General features: G+C 36.6%; 1 protein-coding gene across 2 annotated transcripts in view; it reads left to right on the top strand.

Moving 5' to 3' along the window:
* LOC111151260 (clathrin heavy chain) overlaps nt 1-22,612 on the top strand; it is a 65,016-nt gene that overhangs the window by 1,440 nt on the left and 40,964 nt on the right. For both annotated transcript variants that reach the window (XM_022509134.1, XM_022509133.1), the window contains exon 2: nt 19,821-20,028. In XM_022509134.1, the coding sequence (XP_022364842.1) occupies nt 19,821-20,028 (208 nt within the window). The remainder of the gene's footprint in view (nt 1-19,820; nt 20,029-22,612) is intronic.

Here is a 22,612-nt window from a genome sequence, read left to right as displayed (position 1 = left end):
TAAAAGATGCTGTGGTTTGATGTGACATTAATGTTAGTGACCTACTGGAAGCCATTGAAAGCTGTTTTATTTTCTTTCTGCAGTTGAATACATTAAAGATTCTTGTTAATAAAAAGGTTGAAATATGAATATTTATGCTGTCAATAACCTCATGTTTCTTTACAGGTATTACCATCTTTGCATGAGCAAGAAATTTTTTTCTTTAAGTCTTGAAATGTAATGAATAATAAATCTAAAAAATAAGTAAAACTTTCTTGGTCATCTGTGGTTTTCGGATAACTCATTTGAAGTAATGGAACACTTTAAAAAGGTTAAAGTCTTAAGTGATGGAGTGGACACCGAAGTTATGGTTTTTGCTCAATTCAAGTTTTAATTGCTGTGGTTATTTCAGTTAGAGTGAGGTGTAAATGAATGTAGAGGTTTAGAAAAATAGTTTTGAGTGTGAGGGGAAAACAAGCTTATCCTCACAATGTTTCTGAAATATATTACTTCTGCAGACCAATGTTGGTAAATTAGAAACAGAAGCAGGTATGGTTACTAGTTATAAGGCAGAGGTATCTCCCATTAGTAAACCTTTCTTGGCTAGTGATGGTTTGGGCAGTAGCTTTTCATTTCTCTTAAAGAGGAGACAAGTATTGTTAAATACTCCCCAAGATTGGAATCCAGCCTTGTCAATAATTGAAGACAGATTTAATTCGGGTCTGATTTCTGAGTTTCTGCAAATACTCAAGTGAAACAATTACCTTTGGAGATAATTTGAAGACTTGAGTATAAAGCAGCTTTGCAAATGTATTTGAAGAATTCAGTCATTTTTTTGATAGTGATATGCCATGGCTAAAGTAAAGCTTACTAGTGTGACTGTATGCTCCAGCTGATAATGATTAATTGTGCAAAGTGCCCTGATCACTAACCTCTTCCAGATATTCCAGAATATCCCCTAACTTCTCACTTTTATCCCTTTTAAAAAAGTTAATAAGAATTATTTTAATTGGCATCTCATGTCTTTATCTGAGTTCTGTCAGTTTGCTAAGTAGCAGAAAACTTTATGAAAGAGGATAAGAATTGAGGAACTTGAGTGTAGAGTTAGCTTTTGTGAAAGTTTCTAAAGGTGAACTGTAAATTTGTTTTTAACCATTCTGGCCAATTGAAGTATCTGTCATCAAGGCTTGGAATTACATCAAATAAATGTTAATATTTTAAGTTATGAAGTTTTTTGCCCCCTGTTTTTTTTTTTTCCCCCCTTTGGATGTTTAGGCTGATAGTCAACAGATGAGTGCCTATCTGAGCAAGAGATTACTAGAATTGCAGTTTTTAAAAAAATTCCTGGACTATACATAAAATGTTGCTTGCAGTTCTCAATTCTTGGCACATTAAGTTTCTCTGTGCCGACTGGCACATTCTACTGTATTCCCAGGATCTTGGGTTCTCCCCACCTTTTTCTCTTCCCTTTGATCCATAAATGCAGGCATGGGATGTGTTGTGAATTGAGTGGTACGGGTTCTTGCTCTGGCTATTTTGATTTGCGGAGAGAAAGCAGTGCTAAGTATTACTGTAATATGCTATATGGGTACTATACTGCCTGGAGAGGCATACTGCCTAGAATTCTGCTACAGTCTAACCTGGTAATGGCTTCCAAACTTAAGATGTATCATGTTTTTCAGAATTTTCCTAATTGTCAGTTTACTCAGCTTAAAGGGGTGTGCCTGATTCTAGTGAATATGCTTTCACTCTGTTTAGGAAATAATTCAAGACCCGGAACTGTGTGTGTGTGTGTGTGTGTGTGTGCGCGCGCGCGCGTGTTCTCTGTGTGTGTGTGTGTGTGTGTGTGTGTGCACGCGCACGCGCGTGTTCTCTGTGTGTGTGTGTGTGTGTGTGTATAGAACCACTGTCATTTTCATTTTAGTGTGTAGTGCAGTGCGTGATTTTAGAAACCATACCCTGTAATACTTGAATTATATTCAACAATATGTTTTTTCTGTCTCTGTTACTGATGTGTTTTTTCCTTTTGAGAGTTACTGTCCAATAAGACTTTCTTCCCGGGTGCCTGAGTGGCTTAGTCACTTAAGTGTCTGACTCTTGATTTTGGCTCAGGTCATGATCTCTATGTCGTGAGGTGGACATGGCATGGAGCCTGCTTAAGATTCTTCCCTTTTAAAAAAAAAAAAAAAAACAACTTTCTTTTGTGATGAATATTTTTAGTAGCTACGTAGGGATATTGAAATGTGCCTTGTGTGACTGAGGAACTAAGTTTTTATTTTTATTTCTTTTTAGTTAATTTAAATGTAAATGGCCACATGAGGCTATTGTCTATGACATTGGACAGCACCATTATAGGCCATACTGATGGACTTTTTAAGAGTGAAGATTTTATCTGACCACCCACATTTACATTTTATTAACTAAAAACATTTTTTGAAAGTATTAGTTGAAAAAAGTGTTAGTTGAATTCTGCTGTCTCTTTTGGGTCATGCTGGTGATGAACAATGGCTGGTGAATGAAGGGACCAGCAGACTTCTTGTGAGAGCCTATTTTCCCCTATGACTGTGGCTTGGTGTTTTCAGGTCTTCACTTAAATCTCCCCAGACATTTAATAGTTAAAGCGAGACTCCACCCGAGAGAACACTGTCAAAATAGGATTTGATCCTGGGTCTTCAGACAAAATATTTCAAGGAAATAGAATGGCTTTAAGAAGAGAAGTTACACAGTATCCTACTGTGCTTTTTTGTGTTAGACTTTGCTCCAGGAATGTTATAATTTGACTCAGAATGTTATAATTTCAACATGTAAGGAGTATAAAATTTTCAAATGAGATACTTTACATTCCTTTTGGGGTACTGATTTTTCAAAATCTGATGTGTATTTTACATTTAGAGCACATCCCAATTTAGACCCTATTTTCATTGGAAATATTTGATCTGTGTTTAGCTTTCATAATATTTACAGTTGAAAAAGCAGATCTGCATATCTAGTTATTCCAAACTTCAGTTTTTCATAACTGAATTATCAGTTACTATATTAATTATTTTAAATTTTAAAATTGGTCACAGTAACCATATTTCAGGTGCTCAATATCACATGTGGCTTGTGAAAATGTGGCTCCAGTATTGAAGAACATAAGGTTAAGACTTCTTCTCTCAGTAAAATAGGCCTACTGACTCACAAAGTTACTGTAAAGGTCTGAGATCATGTATTCGGAAGTACTTGGTGTAGCACTTTAGGAACATTAGTTATTAGCTATAATTTTTGTCTAGTACATTTTATTTACGTATCTCAGAACCAGTGACACAGTATTTTATTTGCAGACCTAGATTTTTATGGTTTATAAATATTTGATACCTAAGATTTGAGTACTTATCAGCAACTGTGTTCGACTAGAAACAAAATGGTGAATACAGACTGAAGCTTGCATTGATTAGTTGGCAAAGGCTATCCACACATAATTGCAACCATGGATGTTATTCAGTGTTCGATGCTGTGCAGGACTTAATACAAATATTCATATGATACAAAACTAATCCCGCTCTGAAACTGTGCCCAAAAGAAATCTTTTTTTTTTTTTTTTTTGGTTAAGATTTTATTTATTTGACATAGAGAGACCACAGCAGGAGAAGCAGCAGAGGGAGAGGGAATAGCAGGTTCCCTGTTAAGCAAGGAGCCTGATGTTGGGCTCGATCCCAGGACCCTGGGATCATCTGAGTAGAAGGCAGACACTTAACCGACTGAGCCACCCAGGCTCCCCAAGAAAAAAATCTTTAAGTTACTTTTTTATTCTGTCCCATGAGCACTTGCTGTCTGCCATTGGTACATTTTTAATTAGTGTTCCTTGGTCAGATATATTTGAGAAACTTCCTCAAATCTGTTAAAATACCCACCTGGAATGCCAGTCAGACCTTTGCTAGTGTTACATATGTCCTTCTTTAAGATGGTAGTGTTAAAGTGAATGTTCTCACTTAGATGGGAAATGAGTTGAAAACTAACATTTCAGTCCTTTATATTAGAATGGGGTTATTTCTCTTAACTTTATTTACATATATGCCCATGCTAAAGCAACTTCACAAATCAGCTTGTAAATCATAGCAAAGTTTATAGTTCTAGATGTCCCCCCCCCCCCCCGCCTTTGGCCAAGTGTCTGTGGCTAAAGCTCTTAACCTGAAAGCATGGCAGGAGGCTTGGATCTGAATGCATTATACGAAACCCATCTGTCAGACTGGATTTTGTCTCCCTTTTTTTTGTGTTATGAGAGGCATAATTTATTTTGTTCTTAAAGGGAATAACTATCCATCAAATCTCAGTTGTGCTGACATCTATAATATCAAAATTAATTGACCATCTAGCTTCTTGAGTACCTACTCTGTGTCAAGAACACTGCTAAATATTTTATGTTCATAATCTCCTGTAATTAGCAAGAAAATGCTGTCAGGTAGGTAGGGTTAGTCTTATTTTACACATGAGGAAACAGAAGTTAACTTTTAGAGTCCCATAGCTAGTGAGTAGGTGGTCAGACTTTAATACTTGGTCTTTTTGCAGTGTGGCACATTGCTTCATTTGGTGAATGAGCTATATAATTTGAACTGCAAAATATAGCACAATTTGTTTGCATCTGTGTTGTGGTGTTCTTTGTACACATTCTACCAGTGGTTTGATTTTAGGTCAATAGTTTTGGTTTTGTTTCTGTTTTTTAAGATTTTATTTATTTATTTGAGAGCAAGAAGCAGAGGGAAAGGGACAAGTAGATTCCCTGTTGAGCAGGGAGCCAGACACAGGGCTTGATCCCAGGACCCTGAAGATCATGACCTAAGCTGAAGGCAGATGCTTAACTACCTGAGCCACCCAGGTATCCCTTAATAGTTTCTTTATTATGAGAAAAGTAGGGGCCAGTGAACCAATATTTGATTTTCTATGCTTTAAATGGTTAGAAGATGTTTTTAAAGGGCTTTGTTCAACATCCTACTAGAAAATTGTACAGAATGACTGGGATCAGGTTAACTTAAAGATGAGGATTATCTTTATCCCCTTCAAAAAGCTGAACTTTCAAAAGTGTCTAAGGAGTTTTTCTTAATGACAAGAGAGTGAATGTGTTCCAGTCTGAAGCCACTTATGAAAGCAGAAAGCTTCTTTTGATTTTACTGCATTATTCATGTTTTGCGTTTGTACTAATAAAAAACTTGAACAGAACTCTTAAGAAAGCAATGGTGCTTGAGATGGGGGAGAAGGAAAGTGGGAGTTGGACATGTTTGCTCAGTGTGAATAGCATAACCATAGAGGGGAAAACTGGTTACAAACTTAGACAGGGTTGTGCTTTAGAGGCCGAACTACCAGTAATATTAGTACTTCCTGTTCTGAATCATTGGGTAAATAAGGACTTTTCTTTGGGTTCTGAAGTAAAGCTGATTTTAAAGCTTACTTCTGAAGGAATAGGGATTGAGTGCATTGCAACCATTTGCCACATAGAAAATTTAAATTCTGTGTGCTATTGCAGAAGATGTCTCAGATGTTTAATCTGAACTCTTTTTATCTTTTTTCAACTTCCTCATTTATTAAGTTAAAATAATACTTTTTTGGCAATTGTGAAATTAGACTGTGGTATGTGTTTGTGTTTATATTGTAAGACGTAGCTTGTGAGACACTCAAATGTTAGTTCTTAGCCCTATGCTAGAGGAGAGTCTCCCTTTATCCAGTAGAGTAGAACATACGTGCCATGCTAAAGGAAAAAACTACCATCTACCCAGTTATTGAAGCCAAGATCTTGGAGTTCCACCAGATTCTTCCCTTTTATTGTCTACATCCAGCCCATTTCTGGAGGAGGAAAGGGAAGAACTCTAATAGTGATACACACTGCAATTCTAGGGATTGCAGTTTCTGATGATCTTGAGCTGGAACTGTGTATAGGTAATTTTGTTTTAAACAACACAAATTTATTACCCTAAAGTTTTGGAGGACAGAGGCTGAAATGGATCCCACAGGAGAAAACAGGGTTTTGGCAGGGTTACATTCTTCCTGGAGGCTCTAGAGTAGAATCCATTTGATGACTCTCATCTACTGACTGTGAGAGTCAGAGTAGATGAAAATGGGAGTTGGGTGGAGTTGCCTTCATCTGTTTCTGAATAGCTGAGAAAGAGGACTTAAAAACCACCATTTTGGACACAGTGAGGCTGGAGACTATCCACATATGCTCAGTTTAGCAAACAGCTGACTGGATCACTCTCCTTATTTGAGGCTGAATAATTAGGGGGGAAAAAAACCCATAGGGAGAACATCATTTACAAAATTCATGTCTTTCCCCATTCTGCAATACTGTATATTCTTCCTTTTCAACCTTGCAAAGCTAAGGTAATTTTCTTTTTTACCATAAAATATTTTTCAAGAAAGAGTTTCCTTTATACATATATTCTTTTAAATGGGTTTTTAAAACCCATTTATAAAAAGATTTTTATATTTGGGAACGAGCAGGGAGGGGCAGAGGGAGAGGGACAAGTAGATTCCCTGCCGGGTGGGAAGCTGAACTTGGGACTTTATCCTAGGACCCTGAGATCATGACCTGAGCTGAAGGCAGACCCTTAACTGACTGAGCCACTCGGGCGCCCCAAGAGTTTCAGTATATTAAAAGCCTTAACAAGTCTCTGCATTTATCTAGCCCTCTCACAATTCTGTTTTTAATACTACAACACTGTTCATTGAAGACTTTTGTAGGCTTGAAATCATCCCTATCCCCACCAGATATGTTACATTTACATAACATATCTAACAATTATTGTTTTCTGGTCTCACATTTATGACTGTTGGATGTGGTAAGGAAACATTTTTAAACATCCCTCAAAGACCCAGTCTATTAGGGGTATATTTCTGGAGATCATAATCCAAAAACAAGCAAAAAACCCAGCTCTTCTAATATGCACATGGAAATTTAGGCATGTTCTAAAATTCCCATGATTGTTACATAATGGATTTAGTTTAAAAAAGCACTTCAGTGGAATGGAGATGACTTTCCAGTGCTAATGAAAACACTGATGTAAAAAAAGTGCATATGAAGAATTAAAATGGTTTCTGAAATGTGAAGAGTAGAAAAACATTTTCAGGTATAAAATTATTTTATAATTTTATTTTATTTATAAGTAGTCTCCATGCCCAGCGTGGGGCTTGAACTCATGATCCTATGATCAAGAGTCATCTGCTCTACTAACTGAGCCTGCCAAGTGCCCCTGTAAATTATTTTATAATTTTAAATGTCCTTGTGAGCTAAGTCAAATGATGACTTGAACTATATATTAAGCATATCTAATTCCTAAGAATTTATATTAACAGGGCCTAAGTTCTTTTAAAATTGAGATAAAGTTAATATATCTTAAAATTAACCTTTTTTTTTTTTTAAGATTTTATTTTTATTTATCTGTTAGAGAGAGAGAGGGAGAGCGAGCGAGCACAGGCAGACAGAATGGCAGGCAGAGGCAGAGGGAGAAGCAGGCTCCCTGACAAGCAAGGAGCCCGATGTGGGACTCAATCCCAGGACACTGGGATCATGACCTGAGCCGAAGGCAGCTGCTTAACCAACTGAGCCACCCAGGCGTCCCAAAATTAACCATTTTAAAGTGAACAATTTAATGTATTTAATACATTTAACAATGTTGTGCAACCATCACCTGTATTAGTTCCAAAACATTTTCATTGCCCCAAAAGGAAACTCCAAATTCATTAAGCAGTATCTCATTCCCACCCCCTCCCATCCTCTGCAACCACTAACATGCTCTCTGTCTTTATGGATTTACTGATCAGTAGAATCATGTGTGACCTTTTTTGTCTGACTTTTACTAAGCATGATGTTGGAGGTTCATCGTGTTGCAGTATAGATGTGTACTTCGTTCCTTAATGGGTGAATAATACTCCATTGAATAGATACACTACGTTTTATTTGTCCTTTCATTAGTTAATGGACATTTGGGCTCTTTCCACCCATTAGCTATTATGAATGAATGGTACTGCTATGAACATTAAAGTTTTTGTTTGAATACCTGTTTTCAGTTCTTTTGGATATATACCTAGGAGTGGAATTGCCAGGTCATACGGTTTAGCACTGTTTTAAATTTTTGAGGGATTACCCAACTGTTTTTCATTGCAGCTGCACCGTTTTATATCCCCACCAGCAATGTATGAGTTCCAGTTTTTCCACATTCTAATACTGATCAGAAGCTTTCTTGAGTGTCCAGGGAATAGTCCACTTGCTAAAATGAATACTGTATTTGGGCACATAGGGTATTTTTAGTTCTGTTCTCAAGTTTGTAGCTCTGTCTTCCCTTGAATTGTGTGTCCTGCTTCAGATTGTATTTCCATTTCTTCTCAGACACTGTGTATACTCCCACATCTATCTGGGCTAGGCATGCATCCTTGTAACCCCAAGGCACCTTTGTAATTGCTATGTTCTTGTTAACACACTGAGTAGAGGAGGCCATAGCACCTTCACTGTAGAATTCTCTATTAGTGTAGTGTCTGGCATACAGTAGCTGCTCATTGTTTAAATGTATGATTATTGGAAAAACTACAGAACTAGGAACAGATCTAAGGAAATGTTTTTTTTTCCTAAAAGACTGCAGCAATAGAATATATACAGAAACAGTTGATCCTAGGCACAGCAGAATTGCCCCTGTGGAAATCAGCGGTGTGGAAGATTAACTTGAATTTTTTGAAGATTTTAAATTTAGAGAGAAATCACACAATTAAAACAAGAGGAGGTGTGACAGAATAGGTTACAAATATAAGAACTATAGAAACAAATAATTGGAATGGAAGCTTTTCTCAGACAATGGAAGAAAATGTGATACAAAGGCAGAAGAAGATTTGAAGGGTCCAGTGTTTGAGACAGGCCTGGGGAAGTTTTAGTACCATGAGATTTAAAACAAATAAACAAAAATCTACAAGCATCCAGACCATATCCTCTCCCTGACCAAAAAGTTAAGGTAGTCTTATATTTTTAACTCTGAATGTTAGAGATAGTGAAGCAGTATCTATAGACTCTGGGGATGAAAAGTTTTTTTTCCACTTTTTAGAAGACGTGAGGTGCAAATTGTACACTCAAACCCCTCTGAGCCTAAAACCTGTTACTTTCCCTATAGGTTGTTAACTTAATAGTAAGATTTGTAGCTTAACACAAAGTAAAGGTGGTCTCACACAAAACTTAAATAGTAGGTTACAAAATATTGAATTGATGTTAGCTTGCCAAATAATAGATGCTCAATAGATATTAGAAAATAAATTCTGGTCATTTAGTCATTTTAACGTTTCAGACTCCCTGAATTTTTTTTATTTTTTAATTTTTTTAAAGATTTTTTTATTATTATTTTTTTAATTTATTTGACACAGAGAGAGAGATCACAAATAGGCAGAGAGGCAGGCAGAGAGAGGGGGAAGCAGGAGAGAGAGGGGGAAGCAGGCTCCCTGCCGAGCAGAGAGCCTGACACTGGGCTCAGTCACAGGACCCTGAGACCATGACCTGAGCGGAAGGCAGAGGCTTAACCCACTGAGCCACCCAGGTGCTCCTGAATTTGTTAATATTAAATGATTTTGAGAAAGCTTGTAACTCTTTTTGCTGAGTGTTCATTCATTCACTCTGTTGAACTTGTAATTTTTGGCATTTAGGTTCACAAGGAAATTCAGTGATTCAAATGTGAAAAAATGGTTCTGGTCTTGTAACTTGTAGCACCTACATGTTGATCATGCTTCAGATGAGTGCTCTAACTAGAAAAATAAGCAATAACTGCATAATATCTTGTTTCCTATCAGGTCTGTGGATATAGGGTAGAAAAAGACATGAATATGTGTAGTAGTAGCAGCAGTAATGGGGTTGAGCTGAATCACTGGGCTCCCTCTTAGAAATACATTTTGGGAAGTTTTATCATAGAATGAAGTTTCATTGTAACCGTTACAATTTTAATAGTAAGGAAACCAAGCCTTTGGTGTCTGCCTAGGGACATTCAAATCATCCTTTGAAGTTTTTTACGGTAAGTGAGCACTAAGTTTTATTATAATCTTGAACCCTCAAAGTAAGCCTCATTTCTAGTTCTTTGAAAAGAATGTCTGGACAAACTACGACCCCTTGCCTGCACCCCTACCCCAAACACACATAAGTAAACACCTATCATCAGTCATGACTTTGGTAGCATTCACTAGTTTTGTGCCCCTGAATGGCCTTTATGCAGAAAAGGGCATAACTTTGGAGAATCTGCAAGATTTGGGACATAAAATTTTCCTTATATTCTCCTGTAGCTTGATCAGAATCAATGTGTGACATTTCATCTAATTATTGGATTGTTTTAAGAATGAGTCAGATTTAAAGTTTTTTAATTTTCCAGTCAGTAGTTGGCTACAAGGAGGAAAAAATGCTCTTTGAGTTTCCTGATAATTTGCCAAAGCTAATAGTCTTACAATCCAGCCGTGGTTCCTTCTTGAATGTAGTACTTAATTTTAGAGTGACCAGAGTCCAATTCTCCTAGAGACAGTGATCGCCTCAAAAGCTAATGTGGAGTAGAAACAAAGGGTCAGCAAGAGTTAAAGGCATTTTTACTTGCTTGAAATGTGTGGAGCACACAAAACAATGGCCAGTATCCTGTTGATGGAAGAACTAAAGGAATCCTGCATTCTCAGCATTTTTCTCCATTTCCTGTAGAAGACAGCAACTGCAGCTTTTATTTGACATTCTGCTGGTTTCATAGCTAGCTTCAAGGGCTCTGCAAAGTGACTACTGTCAGCAGTTTTTGTCACTGTGATTGATACTAGTGAAGGTAGAGGATGTTCAGGGACTTTTAAAGGAAATTATGTTGAGTGAAGTACTTGGGATGGGAAGTTAACCAAATCTTTAGGTACTTAACTTCAGAATAACTGCATTGAGTGATATCCAGGTATCAGCCGTTCTCTCTCAGATTGTTAACTTCTTAATTTTGTAGTGGTAACACCTGTTAAGTCTTTATCACAATAGAAGAGTCAAGAAAAGGCAACTGAAATAGGGCTATATACATAGACCACTTACAAAATGGTCTCATCTGAAATGTAGTAGCTTGTACATACTTCCTTTCCATTCTGACTCTTCAGATGAAACAAGGAGGAAGGATCTGGAAAGTGTAAAGCCAAGCACTAATTGTGAAACATAAGTTCTTAGTAATGCTGTCATAAACACAAGTTTTAAGGTATTTTGATTTTCAGCTGATACAGCTGGTAAATGAGTTCTGTTCTGAGTTTACTAGTCATTCAATAGGAAGCAGTCTCCATGAGTATGCTTATGAAGAAGGCTGTTTGCAGTGAATGCTCCTATTTGATCAAATGTGACAACAGCTGGTTGAAATAAGTAGGCTTAAAGCAAGACTAATATTCCTTTAATTATTTGATGTCTGTAGGCACAAACAATTGTGATTGATTGCTGAGAGAGAGACTAAGCTAACAATCTCCTCTCCAGTCCAAGAATTGGGCATTGAAAACTAACATGGTTTTACTTGGTTGTATTGTCTTCTGCTAGCATTTTCTTCCTTTTTTAATAAATGTAAACTATTGGGTTATATATATATCCATTGTCCATTCGGTCCCTTTAACAGTTATAGGTTGATTACTAATGTCTTCTAATAAGCTGCTGACTGACCATTACTGGGTTCCTGATTCCTTACTATATGGAGGTTTTCCTAAGCTGTCTTTAGTAACATGTGTTTCGAACAAAGCAAATTCGCCCACCCTAGGTTTAACTATGTAAAGTTAGTAGCATGAAGTCAGAGTCCATCTCTTTTGGAATAGTATATGTCATGATGTCATAGTCCCTGAGCTAGATAACTGTGAAATGATAGAAATCCATGAAACAGAGTGCTTATGCGGCCCCACACTGTTTTAAGTGTTTGATATGTGCTAATTCACTTTAACCTTTCATGTAGCACTTATCCATGCTTTGCTCACCTGAGCAAGGATGGACAATTCCTCTTTTCTGTTTGCCAATCATATAGTCAAATCAAATATAGTTTTGAAACTAAGACAGGAAAAAACTTTTAAAGTGTTGAAAACTTATGAATCTTTAACTTAGATTTCTGATTTAATGTTGCTGAAGTTAAATCTTTTTCTTACAATATCTTTTTGATTTTAATACAGTCTCTTTCACACTTAGTTTTTTAAATTAGGGAGTCCTCATACAGATGTGTACTCTTTCTCCAAAAGTTTTATGACATTGAGAAATTGAGGCAGTGGAAGTTTACCAAGCATAGAGACAGGCCTCTCTTTTTTCATGTTCTTTGAAGAAATTGCATCTTATTACATCTGCACGTTCTCAGTCTTTTATAACCCTAGGCTTTCACTGTTTGAAAGTCTAGTGATTTCTTGAGAGGAAAGAGGCACCCAAATTGAGGAGTTTTTCTTAGGTTCTCACTTCTGCTAGTATTGAACTTTGCAGATTTCCCCCACCAAGCCTCCTGTAGCTATCTGGACTCTGAAACTTGAAAGTTCTACTTTTTCCTGTTTCTCCTTGTTGTATATGAAATTCTTGTGTGACTTTACCAACTGTCTATCATATTTGCCAGAGTTTAATTTTTTTTTAAGATTTTATTTATTTATTTGACAGAGATCACAAATAGGCAGAGAGGCAGGCAGAGAGAGAGGAAGGGAAGCAGGCACCCTGCTGAGCAGAGAGCCTGTTTCTGGGCTTGATCCTAGGACCCTGAAATCATGACCTGAACCGAAGGCAGAGGCTTAACCCACTGAGCCACCCAGGCACCCCGATAGTACTCTTATTTGTTAGACTCTGAAGAAAACACCTGAAAACAATGCTCTTCATTAGACTGCAGTGATGGAAATGTATATTTTGTGCTTTCCAATACAGTAGTCACATGTGACTGTTGAGTACTTGAACTGTGACTAGTGGGACTGAGGAACTGAATTTAAATTTGATTTACTTAAAATTGAATAGTAGCATGTGACCAGGGGCCACTATCTTGGACAGTATAAGTGCAACAAACTTCTTAGTTCTGATTGCACAGACATCTGGTGTATAACTCCTTTATAGAGCATAACTCTTTTTTTTTTGTTTTAAAGATTTTATTTATTTGACAGAGAGAGAGAGATCACAAGTAAGCAGAGAGGCAGGCAGAGAGAGTGGGAGAAGCAGGCTCCCTGCTGAGCAGAGACCCTGATGCAGGGCTCGATCCCAGGACCCTGGGATCATGACCTGAGCCAAAGGCAGAGGCTTTAACCCACTGAGCTACCCAGGTGCCCCTATAGAGCATAACTCTTAACACTTGAATTGTTATCACTCTGGTTTGATTATCATCTTTACCTTTTGAAAGTTGTATTGTTCTTTCTTGGCCTACAGGTAAATTACCTAATAAAAATGTATTTCTTACAATTTAATTTTCAGTTTCTGTAACCTTATAAAAGAGTAAAATTTAATCTTTTTAAAAAACTTTAAAAATTGAAAGCTTTCATAGAAGACTGGGGAGAGCTATATCCTAGTCATCTAGATTTTTGATATTTTGCAGTATTTGCTTTTTTTGTTTTAAACATTTTAAAGAAATTGAAGCTATCATGCCATTTCACTTTTTTTTTTTTTTTTTTTTAAGATCTTATTTATTTGACAGCACAAGTGGGGAGTGGCAGAGGGAGAGGAAGATACAGACTCCTCACGGGGCAGGCAACCCACAGGGGCTGGATCCCTCCACCCTGAGATCATGACCAGAGCCAAAGTCAGGCCCTTAACTGACTGAGCCACCCAGGCACCCCACTCTCACCTTTTGTAATGAGTATCTTGGGAAGTAGTATGAGACTATGTAAATGTCTGTCTTGTATAACCATACTGTAGTTACCAAAGGGAGGAAGTTTCACCCATTAATTTTAGTATCCATTGATGATTCTTCCCTGAATCAGTTATTGTAATACTTGAAAAAAGTGACTTTTCAAAAATTCCATTGGTTTTTCATCATTTTTAAGTTTGCATTAAGAAAGAGCTTTTCATTTTTCATTATTTATATTAGTGTTGACTCTGATTTTATAAACCTCTTCTAATCTATAATTGTCCTGCAACATAATTTACAGTGTACGTATAGCAAAAGAAATGCTATCTTTCTGTGTAAGATGATGCCTCTGTAACATTAGACACACTGACGAGCAAAGATGGAAGAAGGTTTTACTTTTTAAGAAAGTTCTTTCATTTGAAGAACTTTTATTTGAAGTTTTTTGAAGTTTAGTTGGATAAATTGACCTGGAATTGTGTGGTATTGACCAATAGGGAAACTCTGGTTTTAGAAAGGTATAGTATAGATTTGTGTGTGTTTTTGAACAGGGTGCCTTAAACTTTTCTACATGTTGAGATAAATTCAATGCTTGCTTTACATTTTACCTTGTTTTCTTAGCCTTGAGTTCTTTAGGGCAAATAGAATTTTTGATGATGCTGACCTTATGCCATATGTTTGCATTAGCTTTCCCAGCTTGCTTCCTCAGCAAAGGTGTTAGAGGCATATTTGCCAAGTTTGTTAGCAAGCCTTAATAATGTTCCATGGTGTACCTAAAAATAGGACTTAAAAACAGGGTTACTTAGTATGAAAATGTTATGAGGTTTTGGAGATTCTGGTCTTTACCTAACTTTAGTTAGTCAAATTAAAGAACAGACTTAAAAGTTTTTAAGTGTAATTTCCTATTCTTAAAAAAAAAAAAAAAAAAAGGAAAGAAAGAAAGAAAGAAAAGAAAAAAAGGGACACTTCACAGTGTCTGAGTAAGTTAAGCACCCAGAGACCACTAATCTATTATCAGTAGTCAGAAGATATTCACACCCAGGGTTTCAAGCAACCTGGAGGACAGCTGAACTAAGCAGATAGTAAAATACAAATACAAAAAAAGCTAATTTTGAGCTGGCCTAAGTACTGATGTGTTGTGTGTTCTAATATAATGACCTTTTACTATGTCTCAGACATTGTTCTAAGTGCTCCACATTAAATCCTCATAATTTTGGGATCTCAGATGTTTAAGAAGACAAACAGATACACAGATAACCGATTCCCCTGTGATCATTTATGTGACAAAACTGGGACTAAACCAGACATTTTTTTCTTATGAAGAATCCACAGAACTAATTTTGGATGGCACTTTTACTTTATAATCAAAGTTATATATTTTTATAATATTGTCTACTTGAATGATGAACCTTCTGTGTTCTATAGATAATGGGGGATCTGAAATACTAAGTCACACAACAAAAACTAAGAATGTAGTGTTTCCCCATGCCCCCCCCAGGCATGTTAATCCAGATTGGCGTGAGAAAGAAAAAAACATTTTTGTTTTTGTTTTTCTTAAGATTTTAGTTATTTATTTGAGAGAGAGAGTGTGAGAGCACAAGTTGGGGGGGTAAGGGGAGAGGGAGAAGCAGACTCCCCACTGACTAGGGACCCTGGGCCTCGATCCCAAGACCCTGAGAACATGACCCAAGCCGAAGGTAGATACTTAACCAGCTGAGCCATCCAGGTGCTCCATTTTTATATCATTTCTAACATGTAACTCCAGGACTCTCCAGAGTTTTGGGTTGGCTGGTTAACAGTAAATTTATTTACTTAAACTTTCTGGTAGCTAAGCCAGGCTTAAGTGTCAGGTCCTACAATAGAGCCACCTACAGACCAGGGCCCAAAATGTAGTGTGGAAATCAAATGAATTGCGACATTCGAGTTGGTTTTCTTTCAAAAGGGAGCAATTGATAATTTGTATGGTTTTGAGTGTGTGCTATTAGTGGGTGGTTTTGTTTTGTTTTGTTTTGTTTTAAGGGAGGATGGAAATCTATACTTTCAAATATGTAGGCTGTCTCTAAGATGGAAAAGCATCTCTAATTGCTGGGGATAGAGAGGTATTACTGGAACCATAGGAGTGACTTTTCGTAGTATACCTTTATGTACTGTTTGAATACTTTGCCATGTGTATGTAATAATTATTCAAAAAAATAAGTAACCCCTTTTCTTGGACCCAAGTTTGTTGATTCCATATTTATGCTTTTTAATTTATAATCAGAAAGTAGAAATTTTTTGAGGTTAAAAAAATTTTTACTAGAAATTTTCAAGCATATAGCAAGACAGAATATCCCCCAGCTTCAGTAGTAGCAACATCTTGTCAATTGAGGCTATAAAAAATGTAACCAGAATTTGGATATTATTGTTATCCTCTGAAAATAGCTGCAAGTTTGTAGACTCTTACATGGCCTCCGAGTTTATTAGTAGTTTGTTGCACAACTTCTGTGGTAGATATTCAAACAGTACGAAAGGGTATACTATGAAAAGTGACCCACTTATGTTTCTGGTAATACGTCTCCTGTACCATCAGACCTTTATAATTAAGAAGTTTTTATGGTTAGTTTGTGCTGTTTTGAAAATAAAACCTTTTTAAAAACATTTTTAGAAGTTTTTATCTGTACAGATATTAGTAGACGTAATTACCTAGTATATCCCTTTTAAGGATGTACCTAAGCCAAAATTGCTATTAATGATGGTGTCTTGTCCTATTACTATGTGTTTTGGGATGTTTCCCTTTTGTGAATATGTTGTAGGAAAATATGGGAAGAATTGATGAGTGTTCTGAGCACTTTCACTGAAAAGTGTCACTAGTAGGGAAAAAAATCTCACTGACCTTATTTGAAGAAATGGAATAAAATACAGCTTTGTATTTGATAGAGACAAAGGAATACATCACTGGAAGTTCTGCCACTTATCCTAACAACTGGGAGAAGCTTTTCAGGAGGGAGCAATTTCCTGTGTAGTAGTATAAATGGACATTACTTAAGTATGCTTTTTAAAAAATATTTAAATATGTGAAATTGGTGAGAGCTTGACACTTGCCTCTTGTTTAATTTTGTTTTTTTAAATACAGCATGTATGTCTGTTTCACATGAAGTATTTTGAATAGCAGTAGTACATTCATGGTAGGGAAGATCAAAAATACATATGCATAGCTTTCTTGGTAGAATGTGTAAATGAAGAATGAGAAAAGGACATAAGATTATGTAGATTGCAAGGAGTGCAAGAACCCCACCCATTTGTAACCAAATCTGTTCTTTTTGCAAAAAAGCTGTAGCTCAAGAGTAGCCTCTCCTGAGGCTGAAGGTCAGTGCTGTTGACAACAGCTTTTTTTGACTGCATTTATTTGGAGACCTAGTTGGGAATAAGAAACAAAAGTTTCTTGGTTTTTCTTTTTTTCTTCCTCTACTGTCTTTCCTAATAGTTTTCTTTTCTTATAGTTGTCTTGCACCTTCCCCTGAGGAATAATTTGGGATTCAGTTAGTTACTAATTGACTAACACTATTAATTTTTCTCTTTCTCAGCATTGTAGGACTTAAGCTGTGACAGTTGAACCTCAAAATTGTCTTATGACTGTTTGGTGTAGTGACTTAGAAATATAGAATTCTTATTTTACAGAATAGTTAAGATGATGTGTTGCTTTTACACTAGAGTTCTAGGTGATCTGGGAACCATTTGAATTTTTTCTCCACAATTATTAGAAGGGTAACTGGATTAAATTCACAAGAGTTTGAGGACCATCCACTCAGAAAAATATACCTCTGAAACTAGATGGACAGCTTGGCCTCTGGAAGCCCATCCACCGTCCCTTTATATGTGATTGGAGACCTCTTTTTTTTTTTTTTTTAAGATTTTATTTATTTATTTGACAGACAGAGATCACAAGTAGGCAGAGAGGCAGGCAGAGAGAAAGGAAGGGAAGCAGGCTCCCTGCTGAGCAGAGAGCCTGATGCGGAGCTCCATCCCAGGACCCTGGGATCATCATGACCTGAGCCGAAGGCAGAGGCTTAACCCACTGAGCCACCCACGCGCCCCGGAGACCTCTTTTATTTATCTTCCTTCATTAGTTCTGGATCTAAAGGTTACTATAAAGTTAAAGTCAGGAAGAAATGAAAATTAATAATTTATAAAGTTTTATTGTAACCAAATTTATTATAAATTACTTATCTCACAGCTTCTATACTTGCATTGTGTTACAGTGTATACTTGAGTTTGTAAAGCCAGTTAATCTATTTTATTACCATGTTTGTATTAATAGTTAAACAATTACTTGACTCCTTCCTTGCTCTGATATTCAGTAACTAAGTTACTGTAACTACACATTATAATTAGTTGTGCTTGTAGTCATTGAGGTATAAGAGGAAAGTGAAAGTAAAGTGCAGTGTCTTAATCTTATGTTGTATTTTATTCAGATCCTGGCCTGGTTATAATTAAGACCTATTAGCAGAATTTGACAGAAGAATTTAGATAAAATACAATTAACTTGGCTGACCCAGTCCATGAGAAAGTAATGACAGTGGTGGTCTCTGAGGAGAAGGAAGGAAATTGGCATCTGGGTGACTTGGGCAGAAGGAAGATGTGTTCCTGCCCCCCCCCCCGCCATGCTTTTTCATTTTGTTTGTATTTTATTCTGTGTGAACTTGGTATCCATTGGAGAAAATTGAAAGAAATTAATCTGGCCAAGGCTAATAAAAATCTGCTGGTAACTTTTTAGTGGGACTTAATCTGCTTAATCTGTCATACTACATTTAGTCAACCAGAATATTAATGACCCACTCTGGTAGAGCCCTCCTTCTACAAGTGTCTTTCGATCTTACACACTTAGTAGGTTTTCAGGGACCTACTGTCTTTGGATCCTCTATATTTACTTAGCAAATATGATAATATCTTTTGAGTATACAAAGCAAATCTGATTCCATTATTTTCCTTGTTAAAACCCTTAAGTACCTTCCTTTGCCTGTGGAAGACAGGATTCTTCTTGGGATACATTTAGCTCATCAGTCTGGCCCTTGCTTGTCTTTAAAACCTTATTAATTCTTTGTTCTGCAAACCTTTCATAGTCTGTATCCAGTGTTAACAGAAGTACTTCTGTTTTCCTTAGCAGATTTACCCTTTCAAATCTCTGGGCCCTAGTATTTAGAAGGAAGCTTCTGTTGCACCTTCTCCTGTCGACCTCCCTTAAAAACATTCCCTTTAGTGGTGGGCCTTCAGTGACAGGTCCCTCTTACATATCTTTGTTTTGGTATTTTTTGCAAAGAATTGCTAATTGTTTACTTGTCTGTGTGCTTTTGTTAGTCTGAGTTCCTTTAGATAAGAACTCTGAAATTTTAACACTTTTTATGGTGAACTTAATTTTCATTCCTAAAGTCCAGTGCATGTGAAATATTAAAGTGGGTTAGGGAGGACAGATTTTTTTTTTTAAGATTTTATTTATTTATTTATTTGAGAGAGAGACAGTGAGAGAGAGCAGAGCAAGGAGAAGGTCAAAGGGAGAAGCAGACTCCCCATGGAGCTGGGAGCCTGATGTGGGACTCGATCCTGGGACTCCGGGATCATGACCTGAGCTGAAGGCAGTCGTCCAACCAACTGAGCCACCCAGGCGTCCTGGGAGGACAGATTCTTAAACCAAGAAACATTGGTGATCTCAGATCCCCTCCTTTACCCTTTTAAGTACTTGTTGTTCTGCCTCTTAGTTTTAACCCTGGAGTTACACATCTCTAGTTAAAACTATAAGTTTTAAAACTTAAAACTGTAACTCTAGTTAAAACTGTAAACTATATAACAAAATAATTGAATGCCATATTTGTTGAAAGAATAGAAGGTCCATCATTTGGCTATCAGTTGCCTCATTTGTAATGGAGTTGTCACTGTTGACCTTAAGGCATTAATGGTTAAATGAGGATTTGTAATGATGATGATGTATGAATGTCAAGTCTTTGTGATTCATTTTATTTCTGATTCACTTAATTGCATAGCACAATTGTAAGGAGTAGAAATTATTCTCTAACATGATTTATTATGTTTTTGTTTTTTTTTCCCCAGCTCCAGAACCTGGGTATAAATCCAGCAAACATTGGCTTCAGTACCCTAACTATGGAGTCAGACAAATTCATCTGCATTAGAGAGAAAGTAGGAGAGCAGGCCCAGGTGGTAATCATTGATATGAATGACCCAAGTAATCCAATTCGAAGGCCAATTTCTGCAGACAGCGCCATCATGAATCCAGCTAGCAAAGTAATTGCATTGAAAGGTATAAAAGATTGTGGGGATATTTTTTTTTCCTATGTATAATTTATTCAGATACAGTAATTAGGATTTACCTTTTTTAGTGTGTTGATTAAATTTAGTTAAATCTGCAAAGTTAAAGATATTACTAAATTTGATTTTAACTACTTTCATGGAGTGGCATATGTTTCTGTGAAATGTCTTACTTTCTCCTCAGCATAGACTATTTGGTAAAATTTTAAGTTTTAGGTTGAAAGAATTTAAATTTCATACCTCCAGTGTGACAAGGCTGTGCTAAAAATACAACTCCATATACAGAAGACAAGACATTAGTGATTCATATTCTGGAATAAAATAAACTTTAATATTAGTACTTAAACATTGCAGAATTTTGTTAGGAAGATAAACTTATCATTTATGCTGTGCCTTTTTTATTCTTCAAGTGTGCATTTCATTTAGAATGTCAAGTTCTAAAAATGTCTTGAATTGGGTGAGTGGCTGGCTCCATGGGTAGAACATAATGACTTTTTTTAAACGATTTTATTTATTTATTTATTTATTTATTATTATTATTTTTTATTTGACAGAGAGAGATCACAAGTAGACGGAGAGGCAGGCAGAGAGAGAGAGGGAAGCAGGCTTCCTGCCGAGCAGAGAGCCCGATGTGGGACTCGATCCCAGGACCCCGAGATCACGACCTGAGCCGAAGGCAGCAGCTTAACCCACTGAGCCACCCAGGCGCCCCAAAAGATTTTATTTATTTATTTGACAGAGATCACAAGTAGGCAGAGAGAGAGGAGGAAGCAGGCTCCCCGCTGAGCAGAGAGCATGATGTGGGGCTCTATCCCAGGACCCTGGGATCATGACCTGAGCCAAAGGCAGAGGCTTTTAACCCACTGAGCCTCCCAGGAGCCTGACTCTTGATCTAGGGTCATGAGTTCAAGCCCCACCATGTTGGGGGTGGAGCATTCTTAAAAAAAAAAAAAAAAAAAAAAAAAAAAAGTCTTCAATTTACAGATTGTTAGAAGTATGTGTATATGGATATTAAATCTTTGGAATCAAGGGTGTTAGAGTTTATTCATACTAACTTTTTGGTTCTCACAGTAGGGAACCATACAATTCATCCATCTGAGCAGTTTAAAGAAATTCATACTGTCTGGAAGCCTGTATTATTTTTTTTCCTTTGAACTATAGAGTGAGAATATAATTGACCCTTTAAAACAGAAGTTTGTGAGAGGACTTGGTGACAAGCTTGCTGACTCTGAAAAAGACATTTAATTGTTTTATTTTGCTTTGTTTTTCTTCTTGCTAGTAGGAAGAGTTCAGGTTTCTAGTAATTTCTTGATACATTTGTGGGTGAGTTGTTAATGGTGCTGAGGTTTTTAAACAGGCTTTTCTTCACATAATTTAAACCTTGTATTTAGTAGTGAAACTGGTTGGAGATTAAATGCAGGGTTGGAGGCAAGCATAGTCAAATAACTACATCATCATCACATATCCAAGATAGGAGTTGTTGATCTTATCTTAAGGAAAGGTGGTCCAGCTTTCACCTAGGACCACATGTTTTATGGCAGCAAGCTTCTTGCTTGTGTTAAATGATACATATGTTATACTTTAAGGTATTAAGCTCCCTTCAGCCTCCTCAAAGAATTTAGATTCAACTGCTTAGCAACTCTCACTCTTCTCTATTAAAAGGCCATCGTTTTAATTTTCTCACATTTCTTTTCTATTTTTAATGTTATTATTATCTTATTACATTTCTTAATGCTTTCTTATGTGTGCAGATGGTGAGTTATCTTAAATTAGATTGTATTAGTTATTGTCCTGTTATATAAGAAGAATAAATTGAAAGGATTTTCAGAGCACTGTAATAATAGCATTATAGATTTGTGTCTATATGTCTATATTATGGAGTTAAGCTGTTATCTTGCCCTCCTGCCCAATCACCCTACACATGTACTCCAACCCCTTTTGTGTAAAAATAAATAAGTGAAAGTCTGTTAACTAGAGGCTGGGTAAGGCAGCAAAGGAAAGTAAGTCATTCCCAAATACTGCTTCCCTCTGAAGCCATTTTTAAACCCTTCACTTCTTTTTATAAACAGGACTATAACTTTTAACAATTGTTCAAGTCTGGTTGTGGTTTACATATTGTGTGGGATGGGAATAGCATTCTTTGTTTTATGGAAGAAGTTTTACACGTGGTAAGAAGGATCATGGTACAAAACTGTATGTTTTGTGTCCCATTCTGCCAACCCCAACTCCCCCCCCCCCCCCCCCAACTATCATTTAGTTTTTGTTTTTCAAGAGCCAGATTATCTATGGCTCAGGAATGGAGTTTTGTTTAGTCTCTAAGGACTAATCTGGATTAGCTAACCTAGAGATTGCTGTGGGCTTTGACCTCTGTTAATTTAGACCAAATCACTTTTCATTCTGATGGATTTCAAATTATAAGTACAAGCCTTTGCATCTGACTCCGTGAACTCTTAACACTCAAGGCAAATTTCATCCTTCTTTTACTGTTTGCTGTCTTAATTGGATGAAGCTTGAACTTTGTTTGTATTTCCAGCATATTAACAGCATCTGAAACTGTCCTTTGTCTCCTTTGTCTC

This window comes from Enhydra lutris, unplaced genomic scaffold (assembly GCF_002288905.1).
Source record: "Enhydra lutris kenyoni isolate GAN:26980312 unplaced genomic scaffold, ASM228890v2 scaffoldscaffold26, whole genome shotgun sequence".
Taxonomy (NCBI): Eukaryota; Metazoa; Chordata; class Mammalia; order Carnivora; family Mustelidae; genus Enhydra; species Enhydra lutris.
This window is presented reverse-complemented; position numbering and strand designations above follow the sequence as displayed.